Source organism: Tachysurus vachellii, chromosome 13 (assembly GCF_030014155.1).
Source record: "Tachysurus vachellii isolate PV-2020 chromosome 13, HZAU_Pvac_v1, whole genome shotgun sequence".
NCBI classification, from domain to species: domain Eukaryota; kingdom Metazoa; phylum Chordata; class Actinopteri; order Siluriformes; family Bagridae; genus Tachysurus; species Tachysurus vachellii.
In genome coordinates, this window is record NC_083472.1 from 10698255 (window position 1) to 10713859 (window position 15605).

A 15605-nucleotide genomic window follows, 5' to 3' on the forward strand; every position below is an offset into this window, starting at 1 on the left:
ATGTTGTAGACCCTGGTCAGACGTTTGTTGACTTGCCTCCAAATGTTTTGGCACCCTAGCGCTGGCCTTTGTGAATACTTGCCTCGTCAAATCTAAATCTAGTTATTATTATTATTGTTATTATTATTATTATTATTATTATTATTATTAATTATTATTATTATTATTATTATTATTATTCATTATTCTTATTATTACTACTAGTAGTATTGTTGTTGTTGTTTAAGTATCATAAACATTTTTAAACAAAGAGAATAAACTGCAATTTTAATTAACTCAAAAAACAAAACAAAAAAAAACAACGAGACTTCTTTGCACTGCAGGACACTCATGTTATTGAGTGCCGTTCAGTAGTGTGTCTGAAACTCAGGAGCATGATGCTTTTGCCTGCTCTCCTGGTTACACCACACGCCCACTCCAGTCAATAAATTGGTTGCATAGAAATGGGCTGAGGGCGTCCTCAATCCACATCACTAAATCACCTGTCAAGCAAGGCTATATGCCATAGATAAACCTGTCACAGCATGTTTATGATTTATGATGTGTTTTTATAGCTGCAGGTTATTTTGTGCTACTGCCCTGTGATTCCTACTTATGACAGAAATCCATGACAATTAATCTGCTTTGACACTTTGTTGGGAAGTCTAGATTAGGTGGCTTGACTGAGCAAGAATCAAGTCTGGAAAATTGGTTATAAAAGAAATGATTCTGAATTTCTGCATGAAAAGTAAAACAGGATTGTTAGCTTTCTTGGTAAGCACAAGATGATATTATTTTCTTATAGACAGATAACTGCTATTATTAAATATTACTATGAAACTCAGGGCCATCCAACAAAACCATAGTGTGGGAAGTGATGCAGTGTGTACACACAATAAATTAAAGAGCAGTGGAAATCTTTGTTTTCCACATATCCAGACTTGTTAGAAAGTCAGGATCAGAGAGCAGTGTCAGCCCTGATACAAAACCCCTGGAGCAGAGAGGGTTAAGGGCCTTGCTCAAGGCCCCAGCAGTGAGAGCTTTTAAGTGTGGGGTTCAAACCCCTTACCTGCTGATCAGTAATCCCAAGCCAATTCATTGAGCCACCACTGCCCTATTGTCACATTCCTTCCTGCATCGCAGAATTCCTGGAGCACAACAATGTTATCTAATGCCAATGAAGAGTAGACACTTCTCATAGAATGCCATTAGCTCTGGGGTTTTTTACAGCTCCCCTAGCAGGCCTCTGACTACATACTTTTTCCCCCACTGTATCACACACTTGGTTAGCTCCCAGGTTACCAATGGTCCGCTGTACACAGCTTCAGCTCTAAGTGTGGAATGAGACTAATGAGACTCGGTGGAAGACATATGCTTGTACAGCCAGTGTCTGAGTCTCTTGGAAGCCAAGAAGGAGCACCACCTGTGTGTCCATTCTCATCACTGACATCTGCCCCATGTCAACTGATAAAGCATAGAAATAAGCAAAGAAATCAGTCTCATACTAAGAGTATTGATGAATATGTGAGCAGCAAGAGAGGAGTGGACTGTTTTCAGAGTTAAATTAAGCAGTGATGATTTAATAGCCTAATTGCACTCATCAGCATTCAGATTTCAGACATAAATACGGGCTTGAGTGCTATTCAGAAGTGGCAGCAGAGTTATTCACATTTAGGCCAAGTCACATTTATGTCCTTTAACCAATATCCATTTTACTTTGGCATGTTATCTGCTCACATGAGGAGCAGCTTTGAGTTCATTAATAGCATCGATTAATATTCCCATTTTAGGAAATATCAAATCCATACATAGGACACTATTGATCCGTAAATAATATCATCCTTTTAACTTCCAAGTTTTTATTGCTGGACCATGACATCAGAGGAGATATCGGAATATGTTAATCTGAGGCAGATTTTTTTTTTATGGATAAAATACCTGATCCTTAACAAAAAAAACTATAAAAAGGATATGTTGTTACAAGAGTTAGGAATGTCCAGGGTTAATAAGAGTTTTAGCCAGAATTTAGAGAATAAAAGAACTCTGTCCTGTTACCATGGAGATTTCTTGTGGTTTGCTCTTCTAACCAAATAATAATCTCTTTTTCTCCTCTTGCTTTCAGCTGGCTTAAAGTTAAAAGAACACCTTGGGCCTCAGAACTAATGCACATCAACAGACCTGTTACTGAAAAATGATCTTCTTGATTTTGAGAATTTAGTTCTAAGATGTTTACTAAGATGAATGTGTTATGGATATTTACACCAGCACACAGATGTGAATGTATAAAGCCCAGGTCTTTCTTTCTCATAATCACACCATGTACCTGCATTTTTACACACTCCTTCTGTTTATGTAGTAATGCATACAAATATTCACTTTTAATGATAGCTCATATTATTGCAGTTTTTTTCTATGGCATCAGTTGTAAAGGCTGCTTTATTTATAATATTATAGATTTCTTTTCCTCTTTGTGACCTCTTAGATGAGTGAGTCATTAGTCAGTACGAACTCCAGGAGAGAAAAAACATGTTCCTTCAGGAAGATGAATAAATTGAGACCAAAGGTTCACTATGACTAAGATATGTGACTAATATATTGTGTCATATATTTTACAAAATTCTGGGGTACATGATTTTAAGCTAATTATAGTGAGAGAACAGGAACAGCCTGTGTCCAGTGTATCAAGTGCACACACAGTGTAGTATATACAGTAAGTGAGTAACAAGTAACAAGTGAGTGACTTAATTTTATTATCTATATTATATCTATTATTCGAATAACTGAATTATGTTACAAATAGCAGTGTGAGAGATATTTTTGATGGCATAATTGTATCATATAATAAAATAATTGAGACATTTTTATAATGGAATGGAATCTAAGACACTGGAGGGAAACAGGCATAATCAGGGCAAAATCTAATGTTTTAATAATTGCTGTTTTCTGTCAGTAAAAGTGACTTTAGGTTAATGTCCATTTAGCTAAATCCATTAAGCCTTGGCTTGGATAGTACAATGGTCAAAAGCTGAAGCAAATTTCGATGAATTTTATAATACAGCCAAAAATAATACAGCCTTTATCTTCCTTGTCATTCTGCTCTTTTTTCCATTTCACTATTGTTTTTCTACACCTCCTCTGCTCCTTGTAGGCCGACTAACCACACCAAATCAAAACAAAGCGATCTTACGTACATGTGACTTGCTCATAAAAGAATGTTTCTGACCACTGATTATGGAATGGTTTCTAAAATAGATTTTTTTATCTATTAATATCGTTTTAAATCTAAAAATATTAATTAACACATTTTTTTTACACAATTAAGTTTTGACTTAATTATCTTTAGGTTCTCAATCTGAACTGATTTATAATGGATTTAGAGAGAGATAAGTTACAGTTTTCTGAAACCTAAAAAGAAGGCGTGAGAAATAAAACATAACAGGGATTGTGTTTTTTAATTGTAGTAGTAGTTTGGGCTAAACCGATATATGGCAACACCATACAACAATGTAATTTGTTGTAATTTGTAATCTATTTTCTTTTGGAGGTTTTAGGCAGACATACACATTTCATTAGGAACATAACTGGATGTTTCCATATGGCAACAACATGCAGTAAAGGGTAATTATCACTTCACATGGAATTTCTGTGAAAATAAGTCTTTCTACACTCTAGAAAGAAGACATTTCTTGAGGTTCTGTATAGATCCCTGAAGTTCAGTACTAACCAGTAGAACCTTTTACCAGAAATGGTTCTGAAGAATCAAAGGTTCTGAAATGAAGTTTTTATATTACACAGTTCTATAATTCAAAATATGTATAAGGTCAAATCAATGCCATTACTTTTTGGAGTTTTAATTCCATTTTTAAAGATTTCATATTGGGGTTCCATATTTGAAGGAAATAATATAAATGCTTTAGATTCTATATAGAGCCATTCCTTTTAAGAGTGTATGTCATGTGTAAAAACACCTTAAGGATCATACTGTAGGCGTCAGTGCCATGCAGGACATTTCATATTCTTTAGCTTTTGTTTGAAGTCATATCCAGAGACAGACAATAAAAATGTTTCTCATTGTTTCTTTCTGCAACCATCTTGGTGTGGATTTGGATAACTTTTTAGAAGTCATTATCTTAATGCTATTTTTGCTTGTTTTGTTGACTGGCAGTCATTCATAATGATTCTTAACGATGGCAATCATTCGTAATGATTCTTAAAGATGCCAATCATTCGTAATGATTCTTAAAGATGCCAATTATTCGTAATGATTCCTAAATCAGTATAAAATGAGGTGATTAGAAATCTGAATTTGAATGTGATTGTGAACAAACAAATCACCTGATGTCAGTGAAGTCTGATATAACATTTGCTGCTCCTTGTCAGTCAGATCTTTAACTGTGCTGCTTTATTGCATTTTATGTTCTCTGTCCATTAGACTTGAGTATTGCCATGATCAGAATGGCATAATCCATTTTATGCCCTCATAATAAAGGGGCTTTCTGACCCACAGCTGATTTCCTCTCTCTCACTGCTATTCATAAAATTCAAAAATAAATTAGAGGCTTTTGTTTATGTGCTCTTCAGAATTAGGAGGCACGTTGTGTGTGGCAGCTGCTCTGTCATTTCTTCTAGACAGAGTTGCTATGTCCACATTTACACCTGGTTTTTTCATGCACTCTTTATCTAAATAGCATTCTGAGTGGATTTGAAGCGCATGCATTTACAGTACACTTGTAGTCAAAACTGAGTTCTGATTGTTTTATTATGCATTAATATGCAAACTAGCTCATTACATTCAGACATGAACTTTTCCTGGTTTTTAGCTACTTTATAAATAAGATTATTGTCATTTGAGATGTGTAGGACATTTACACAAACATTCTTTATATGCCCTTATCCAGAGTGACTTACAGTACATTTATAGGGTTAAGGGCCTTGCTCAAGGGCCCAGTAGTGGCAGGTTGGAGGTGCTTGAATTTAAACACAACCTTCCAATCTTTATTGCAATGTCTTACTCTCTGCGCAACCGCTTTCCCTACTTGGCAACAAATGGAAACAAATGCCTTTACATTTGTATAACAAATGGGTTTACACTTGTATAACATTGCTAAAGTCTGAGATTTCTTGAAGTGACTAAAGAGATCGGATTGGAATGTGTTTGTAAAGTGGCTTGAGTAAAAAAATGTCTTTCATTTTTCTTTGAATAATCTTCACCTTGCTATAATCCTGATATACAAGTGCATGAATACAACCAAGTTTAAAACACTCTTTGGTTTCTGATTCTTCTCAGGTTGTCACTAGCCCTCTGAATATTATGCTGGAAGTTACAGAATGCAAGAGTACATTTATGAAACACCAGTTTTGTTTGCAAGAAGATACAATTATTGCAATTTGTTATTTCAATGAGTTATTTTTTTCTATTTCTTGCTAAAAAAGTGTATGCCAAAAAATAATCTAAAGGCCTTTGTGTAAATTTCTAATTGCAATCTAAAAATACACATTGTACGAAATAGGGGGACAGAGACAGGGAAATTAGAGAGAAGAGAAAATTAGGTTCAGTGAGGCATCACAGGATGCTGTAGCCATTTTTGAAGAAGCCTGAAACAATAGACAATAGGGGAAGACAATATCTTCTGTTTGGTCTCCAAGAATATTGCAGTTTGCTGAACCTCTAATTTACATTAGAGACTGAGCAAAGTATAGTATTGTGTTTGAACCATTTGATTCACCCATTCTTTTACACATTACAATTATTAAATTACTTGGAAGGACCACATTGTAATCAGGATTCTTTAGTTAGTTTATCTTTTTTATCCTTTGTGTTTTGCAGGTGTGACGACCGTGCTGACCATGACAACTCTGAGTATTAGTGCCCGTAACTCATTGCCTAAAGTGGCCTATGCCACCGCCATGGACTGGTTCATTGCAGTGTGCTATGCCTTTGTCTTCTCAGCCCTCATTGAGTTTGCTACAGTTAACTATTTCACCAAGCGTGGTTGGGCCTGGGATGGCAAGAGCGTGGTCAATGACAAGGTAATAAACCTGCATATTTACAAGCAGATGTTTTTCCATTATGTTAAGGTTGGATTGTTATTCAGCTATTCATCTTCACTTATTATTTAACCATCATTATTCAGCATATTATTTGGGTTTTTAAGAGAAGTGATTTGTAGTTGGGGGGTAGCGTGTGAGGAACACACTGTCACTTTTTAATATTTAATATCCCTACCGACATCATTTTAGTTTTCCTTTCCATGTCTCCTTGTAATGTACAGCTAGGTATTTGAAGAAACAGTCGGATAGACATGAATGAAACACTTTATGAATGTCTTTCTGTATAGGAAGATGAATTACTCTGTTAACCATACACAAATTCTGTGTACATAAAGCTAGATGATAATTTGTGATGAATTTCACACTGGATCCACTTCACCAAGCTGTCTTTCTCATGACTTGTTCTCAATTTATGATTAATTGGCAAAGAACATATGCTTACCGTATATACACACTGTAAAAATGCCATGTTAAAGTACTGTAAACAGACAGTAAACAACTGTAAAACATATTGAAAAGGAAAATGTGTAGCCATTATGTGACAAAGCTAAGTTATTTTTAAAATAAACAATAAAAAAGATCTTAGAGACGGTACATGTGCATGCTGGAAAGAAAAACACAATATGAAGTCATTAGAGCTCATGCAAACAGTCAAATTTATACTCTAACATATACACAACACAGACCTACAAGAACACAAAAATTACCAGAGCTAACAAATGCATGATAAAAGCTGATGGTGTGGAAATGGCAGATCTAAATTATGACAAAAGACTCTAACTTATCAGAAGTACTAATCCAAATTTTCAAGGTAGTTTTGTTGGCACAATTTCATTCAAGCTGTTGCATATATTTTACATCCAAAAATTTGGCAATCCATTGTTAAGTGGAATAAGATTGAGGCAGTCTCCACTAAACTAAGATCATTTTAATAGCTGCTGTGTGTCTAGCTAGTGCAACTCACATATTGAGTTGAAGAAAGATTTTTTCATCTGTCCAGATTCCTTTATCTGGCACATCTCCTTGCATAAGGAGATTAAGAGTGGTTCATTAAGTTCTTTGCATATATTTAAAGTGAATATGCTGTGCTGTAATCAGGGTCTGAGCTTAGTTATGTATATTAGTCTACGCAACATCCCAGCTACTGTACGTTCAGTCCTTAGCTCTGTGTTGTTCTATGTAGCGCTGTCTTGTCTTATGTAGCTTTGTGTTGTTTTATGTAGCACCATGGTCCTGGAAGAATGTTGTTTCATTTCACTATGTACTGCGTCACCTGTATATGTTTGAAATGACAATAAAAGCTTCTTGACATGACTTGAAAAGCTAAAGCCAAGGCCTAAACTACACTACAGCAATCATGTCTCCAGAGCTTGTCTTGAAGTGTAGTATATGCAACCTCCACCAAAATGTGATCAAATCTGTAAACTCTACCCTTAAATTGTTTATAAAAACAGTAAAAAAAATAGTAAAAGAACAAGGAAGATCTGGAAAGCCAAATATATTCTTTATTTCACTGACTGAACATAATCTCTCATTATTATAGTTTTCCATCAAGTAATACCGCTACAAGAAATATTACAATGCGATTCTAGTAAATTCCATGTCTGTAGAAGATGACAGATGTTATGACTAAAATGTAATTTACGTACATTGCTTGTATCCAGTGGTATACCATATTGTCAAGGATACAGCAATGTGTGGATCAAGCCAACTGAGTAATGGCCTAAGGAATACATTTGTATTTTGATGATGGATTAGACTGTGTTATTCTTGTGTGTTTGGTTTATTGACTGTTCTGTGCATCTTACAATCATTTCCAAAATGCAGCTCTATAAAAATCATTCACTGAGCATTTTGTTAAAATGCATTTAGAAAAATCAATAATAATTAAATTAACCAAGGATATGATGAATGACTCAAATTAGCAAACCAGTGACATTTGGCAGGTGATATTTATGTATTACTTTTATGTAGTTTTGTCATGGTTGTAGCAAATATTCAATTCAATTCAGGTTTATTTGCATAGCGCTTTTTACAATTGATATTGTCTCAAAGCAGCTTTACAGAATTTAAACATAGAACAAAGGTTAATATAAAAAGTAATATAAAGATTAATAGAATACTAAATTCAAGATTAATATTAGATATATTTAAATGTGTATGTATTTATCCCCAATGAGCAAGTCTGCGATGATTCATATGTTGCCGGACTAAAATTTCCATCAACCGCTGCATAACGCTTGATCTTAACATTCACGTCACATGACTGCACCTCATTCACTTTTTGGGTTGGTCAGCGATAGTTTTTAAGTTATGTGTGCGTAGCACTCTTTGTATAGTGTTATTATATGCTCATATGTATTTTATACTTGTCTATTTTATATTTATGTTTATATTACTTAATTCCAATTGCACTGGCCTTCATCTCCAGTCTGTCCTGTATGGATTCACAGACTAATATTTATTAACAATAATCACAATGAAGTCAAACAGTCCAGAAGCATGAGTCATAACCCAAATATAAAAGGCAGACAAAGGATGGACGATCAACGACCTTACTAGACAAAAGCATATCAAAACAGTGAATGTAGAGAGAATTATGAAAACTATTGACAAGGACAAAAGGCTCAGTATCAACAGGCATTAGGCATGAACTGAACTAATATTTCTCCCTGAACAAGACACATGAGGGTTTAAGTAGACAGACTAATCTGAAGTAGACTGAAAGCAGATGAAACTAATCATGGCACAGGATTGAAAACAAGCAGTGACAATACAAAGGCAGAGACAAGTCAAGAACCAAAACAAAACACATGGCAACTTAAACAATGCAAATACAGGAAATCATGGAACAAAGCAAGCTGCTACACAATAACCAACCCATGACAAGTATAAAATCATGTGTGTATCGGAGTGTGTTGCAGTTCTAGTAACTGTACACATCATTTTCTGTCATGGGGGACCCAAATGTAATGAGCCTGGTGTGGGTTGAGGTGCTTGGCTGTTCGTAGATATTATAAGAATATTCTATAACTTTATGTTTAACTTAAGTATAAGTTTAGTGAGGTTTAGTTCAAACAATGAAGGGTTGCTCAGCACCTTCTAACCAGTGATGCCACTCCTCAAGAGCAAGTTTGACCGCCAGATGCTCCCGATCCTGATGGCATAGTTCTGTTCAGAAGAGTTCAAGAGCCGCTAAATAAAGGCACGATTGCTGGGACAGGACTGCTCCCACTCCATGAAGGGGATCAACAATAGTGCTGAATCCTCAAATGAACTTTCTATAGAAATTAGAAAACCCCATAACTTGTCATGGCCAATTACTGACTACTTCAATCCGGGCTGGGTCTATCCAAATGTTGCCGGCCAAGAAGACAAACTCTAGGAAGGTGGTGGTGGAGACGTGGAATTTGCAATTCTCAACCTTAATTCCGGGACTCCTGAATGTATGTGATTATAGCATCTCTCTCGGGGGCCAGTAAGGCTGTAAAGATGGCCACGTGGAGGTGTGGAGCTAGGAAGAAGCTCATTGAGGCAGTCATAGGGTCAATGTAGTGGCAGGGATATGGCTTTAGACTTGCTGAATCCCCAAGATCATGATGTAGTGTGGGATCAGAGCTAAGGTCTGGGGGAAAGGAATCACCAGGAAGGACAACCACTCGTGATGGTGGTCGGCAATAGTGACCAGTAAAGCCTTGGTCCTTAGAGTTGCTTGATGAAGGATGTGACCGTCCAGAGCCCTGACTGGGAGTGTGGAGAGCAGGGCCATCGTCTCAATGTTAAACTGGTGAACCACCTTGTGGTCCAGAAATTCCGTGTGAGTCCACGAAGGCCACCAATTCGTGGGTCTGGGTGCCAATGGTGATGCAGATTTTGAGAGGGGTTTTGAATGACTGGACTTGGAATGAGGGGTTAGTCAGGGTTTGCCTGACTGGGCATATGACTGGACCCAGAGTACAGACAAAGGCCGTTGGACATGCATCCCTCCATCTCGTCAAGGGTGATGTGACATCACCCAACTTTCATGGCCTGGACCGGAGATGAGGAACGCAAGGATGGTATGCTGCGAATGATGAGAATGGGGAAGGTGCTGGTAGAGAACTCGAGTACCACAAGCAGCGGGGAATCCTTTGGGTCTGTTGTTCTTGGATCTGTCTGTCAATTTAGGTAGAGGTATAGAAAATTCTGCAGAATTCTGACGAGAAGTCGTCCACCAAGGAGCAAATGATGAGAATGATGAGAATGCGAATGATGAGAATGGGGAAGGTGCTGGTAGAGAACTCGAGTACCACGAGCAGCGGGGAATCCTTTGGGTTTGTTGTTCTTGGATCTGTCAATTTAGGTAAAGGTGTAGAAAATTCCTCAGAATTCTAACAAGAAGTCGTCCACTGATGAGCAAATGCCTCTCCCATTCTGCAGTTGCCCAAAGCTTGGCCTTTTCCAATAAGAGGGTGATGATGTAGGCCACTCTGGAGTGTTCCGACGGAAAGGAAGAGGGCTGTTGCTCAAAGATCATCGCGCACTGCATCAGGAAGGCCCGACACAGGCCTGGCTCACCTGAGAATTGCTCTGGGTGTGGCAGATGCGGTTTATGTGGCACAAGCGGCGATAGGTGGCAATTGGGTTGGTCCAACAGGGGCCGAGACAAAGTTGGCAGGGGTGGGCACTGTGTCAATACAGCGTATGAGCTTGTTGGTGGCCTTGGTGAGGTCGTTTAACTGTTTCTCATGGGCCGCAGAGGTTTGGGAGAGGTTCCTGAAAAAGGTCTGTAGGTCCGATGTGCCTGCTGGTTCATGATGGTCTGATTGTACTGTCACGGGCTCGGATGGGGGACCCAAATGCAATGACGCCAGATAAAGTCAGTAGGTGATTTAATGAATAGCTGAGAGCCTGGCACAGGCAGCAAGTCCAAAATTAAGACAAACAGAAAAGGGCTCAAAGAGTTCAAAACATCTAAGGTGGCTAAGAAAAAAAAACAGGTGCCTTGCATTCAGCATAAATTTAGAAACAAAACATAGATCTCAAACGAAGAACATAACCAATTTAGAAACAAAACATAGATCTCAAACGAAGAACATAACCATTCACAAGCAAGGCCAAGCAACATTACTGACAAGAGAATAAAAATTCTACTAATTCTCTGAGAAAACACACCACAAATGTCAGCGGGCTGAGGAATAGCAAAAACAACAATGAAATGAAGGTCATTAAATAAGCAGACAGACAAAAGGAATAGCAACAGGTGACTACAAATGCCGAGTCCGAAACACAGAGAATAATAAACAGAGAACAGTTTGTAGACTGGCAGCAGAGCAGATAACAGAAAAAAAACACAGTAAAAAGTTTGCACGATAAACACAGAGCAAATAATAATCCAACGGACAAACAGGCTCACAGTTTAGAGATTATGCAAATCCCATGGAGAAAAGTTATCCAGAAAAGGTGGAAAAACTCACGGGATGGGATGCCAATAATCCACTGAACAATAAGTAATCCAAGGGAAATAGGGGAAATCCACAGCGAAATCCACAAAAAGGTCTGAGAAGTCCGGGATTTGAAACATGAAGGGCGTGACGGCACATAGCGGAAACTTGAGAGACAATAAAGCGACGAGAGTACAAAAACGAAGTGCATAAATAGGCTAGTTGGGTACAAAATGGTGCGTGCCCCGGAAGCGCTACGAACCAGATGACCAGATTCGCCAACCCAGAAAAAAAAGAATGAGCCGCGTCAGCTGACATTTTCATTTAGCATGTATAAAATCAGATCACATTTTTCACCAAGTCTTACCACATGCAATGAACTCTTAAAGACATACCATCACTGCAATGAACTCTAATATCAGATCTCTTTTTATTTTCAAATAAAAAGATACACAATTGGAATAGACTCCGAGATTGATGCACACTCAAAGTTACTCAACATTTTGTGTAAAAAAATGTAAGTAGACTCATAATGCACCACCAGTGGAGTTCAATATCCAGGTTGTAATGACCTCTAATACAGTTTGTAATGCAGTCCATTGGGGTCAGCTCTGAAAATTACATTTCTCCTGGCATGCTGTTAATCATGCTTGCTCATATCCAACAGCTCTAATTGAGATCCTAACAGGAGGCTTTTCCCCCCTGAAATCAATTTACATCAAACCTTTCAAACACATTCCTGTCAGTCTTGTTAAGAACTTAGGTATGTAGGCTCATTGATTATTCATGAGCATGTCTTTTCCCTAATCAAGTAATAGTAAGTAAATGTCAAACAGAAATGCCATTCTGTTCTATCAGCATGGCTATATATTTAAGTTCAGTGCAAATCAGAGTCATTAAGCATTGTAAACACTCACAACATATACAATAGTTTTTGAGAGAGAAAAAACAACATTTACGGCCACTGTTTTATGCCGTGCTCTTTGCCACCCTAAAAACAACTGCATCAAATTTGTACGAGTGAAAATAATTCCTTTTCTTGTTTGACTTTCACAGAAAAAGGAGAAAGCCTCTGTGATTAAGAAAAACAATGCATACGCAGTGGCAGTTGCGAACTATGCTCCGAACATCACCAAGGACTCTGTCTTGCCCACCATTGCAAAAGGCGGAGCTGCAGATGTAGGCAAGGCCAAAACTGAGGGCAAACCAATCGAGAACAAGAAAACCTTCAACAGCGTGAGTAAGATCGACCGCATGTCCCGCATCATGTTCCCTGTGCTCTTCGGAACCTTCAACCTGGTTTACTGGGCCACCTATTTAAACAGAGAACCTGTTATCAAGGACATGGTCCCTTCCAACCAATGATGCTCTTTAGATCCAGGACTAAAGAGAAAAGCCAAAAACCGTCCAGGGACTTCATACACTCATTTACTCATGTAAGCAGTGTCTCGATATCCAGCCACAGAGCCGTGGACTGTTGATTGTGTCTCCTCTATTCTCTCTTTTCTACTGTTTTTCTGCTGCGCTTTTCAAAATGTAAATATGTATTTCTGCAGAAAATTATATGCCCTGTATGTTTTTTCTCCCCTGAAACGTGGCTGTTCGCATTGAGTTCACTGTGTTTCAATTTTGCTGTGAGTTCTGTGAATGTTTGTGGATTTTCCTGAAATCAGACTTTGACCTTCTTCTGTGATCTACTCTAGCATATTGTATTGTACTGTTTATGATATAGTTCATTTATTTTTTAGAATTTATCATTACGACTGTATTATTTTACCTATGTTTTTTTTGCAATGGTGCTTGTAGACCTTTACCATGATGATTAAGAGGTCTTGTAAGGAACTGGCAAAACATGACCAGAGAAAAGAAACATCATATTGCCATCTACAAATTAAATCTCATCCTTTACTGTGAATGTAACCTTTTTTATATTGTTATTTAAAATTTATTACAGAAAATTAAGAACAGTAAATGATGACTTTTAATTTATTTAAATCGGAATTTTGTTAAATATTAGTTTTAAGTTCATGCTGTTTAAAATACATATTGTGCATTTTACTTATGTGGAAAGAAATAATGTGGTATTTATTATGAACAAACATTTCAGGCAGGGAAGAGGCGAAAACATGTTAGCAGCACCACTTCCTATATATGTTTGTGCATTTAGTTATTTCTTTCTAAATTCCTTTTAAATTCTTAACATTTTCTTAACAATCAAAGGAGAAACAATTTGGCTATCAATATGCTTGCAATTATTTATTTATTTATTTATTTATTTATTTATTTATTTATTTTTTATTCTTATTTGTTTGTTTGTTTGTTTGTTTGTTTGTTTTTGTTTGTTTGTTTGTTTGTTATGTTTTGTTGGCGTGGCATAATGTGGACCAAACACCTACAAGTGCTTCAAGTAATGCATGTTTACCCTCTATAATGAAGCTAAATATTTTTATATCTCTTTATGTCAGAAATATGCTGGATTATGAAGTTGTTCCCCTGTGCAAGATTGACCATAAGAACAGTTTACTGTACCTGCACAGACTTACAGCACTGTGTCTGGTTTTATTTTGGACATTACAGTCATGTTTAAAGGAAGGACACCATTCCATATACAAAGCATGATGCAGTGTTGTCCAGGCTGTAAGAAGAAAATGGCTGAAATGGTGCATTTAAAAGTTTGCATGAGATCATTCCTTATTTATCTTCCTGCATTTAATGACAGATTAAATAATAGATGATGTTATTTATTTATATGTCTGTCTGTCAGTCTGTTTCCCTGTCTTGTCTTTGTCTATCTGTCTGTCTGTCGGTTATCTATCTATTTGTCTCTCATTATGTATTTTTTTTCTGGGATTTCAATTACAATCAAGATTTCTCATCAGTTACTCCTTTTTTTAGTAGCTTTAATTGTTTAAGCAGGTTGTGCATCGTGTCTATACAGAAAGATGTTGGAGCAATAAAAAAACATTGCAATGCTGGTTGCAGCTGCATATATATGGAATGGAATGTATGGAATAATAATACTTTATAAAAGTCTCATTTAAGTGGTTCATTAACTTGTAGATAGTACTGTAATATACGTTCAGATATGGAAAGTGCACATTTATTTATTGGCTCTGTCCTTTGGCAGACAAGAAACAATGGAAGTGTTTTTATGTTGTTGTTGTTGTTTGTTGTTTACATTTTGGTGAATTTTCTGTGTTGAAAATGAATTTCTGTAATGTGCTGTTATGATTTTAATTCTATTTTGACCGGTGAATTGAATGTCCCTTTTGACATATCAGATGCAGCACAGGTTTGTTTTTTGTTTTGTTTTGTTTTGTTTTGTTTTTCTTCAATATAATACCCAATGAATCTGGAAAGATCGAATCCTTTTTTGACTGCTGCTGGGTTTCGCAGTGTGTTATAAATAGTGATCTTTGCTATTTCATTCTTGTTCCTCTTTCAACAGCTTGTTGCTGAATAATAAAAAAATATGCTTAGTGGTTTGTCTGACTTACATTCCTTACATCCATTTGTCATTGAATTAAACTTAAAAAGTAAAATTGTTACCTGTAGTAGAATACACTATACAAAGATAATATATTGGGTTGAGTCATAAATAAACAGTGGGTCATTTATCCAAATCACAGCAGGGAATAGTGTTAATAATTACAAATTCATCATGAACATGACAGCTGACTCTGACACACTAAATATCAGCTCGCGTTGATGATGGTAGATGAGCTGTCAGAACTGCAAGGAAGTGAGGGACAAAAAGTGTCAAACCTGTGGGGATATACAGTGTGCTACAATTAAATCAACTGCTAGTTTAATTGTGTCCTCTCTTACATGATAAAACAAGACTGAATTGCTTTAATTTTCTCAATGTGTATTGTTTACACAAAAACTAAACTTGTAGATTATTTTAAAGGCTGTATAGTTTAATTTGTGGTACAATTTAATGTATATTGTTTACTGTTCATTCATGCCATTGGATCCCAGGGTACAACCATATGAAGAGCCAATCTAATTGAAATATATTTACTAAATGTTTTCCTGACAATAATGATATACTGGGTCATTGTAGATGAATTGTTAGCACATTTGTCGTACATCCTTGGGTTTGGTGGTTTGTAGTTTGCATGATCTTCCTCTGATTCAGGAGTTTGCTCT

General features: G+C 36.7%; 1 protein-coding gene across 1 annotated transcript in view; it reads left to right on the forward strand.

The window, feature by feature from the left end:
• LOC132855753 (gamma-aminobutyric acid receptor subunit alpha-2) overlaps nt 1-14813 on the forward strand; it is a 47556-nt gene extending 32743 nt beyond the window's left edge. Inside the window, exons 9-10 of the mRNA XM_060884942.1 lie at nt 5807-6009; nt 12510-14813. Coding sequence (XP_060740925.1) covers nt 5807-6009; nt 12510-12818 — 512 coding nt within the window. The 3' untranslated portion in view covers nt 12819-14813. The remainder of the gene's footprint in view (nt 1-5806; nt 6010-12509) is intronic.
• The last annotated feature ends 792 nt before the right edge of the window (nt 14814-15605 follow it).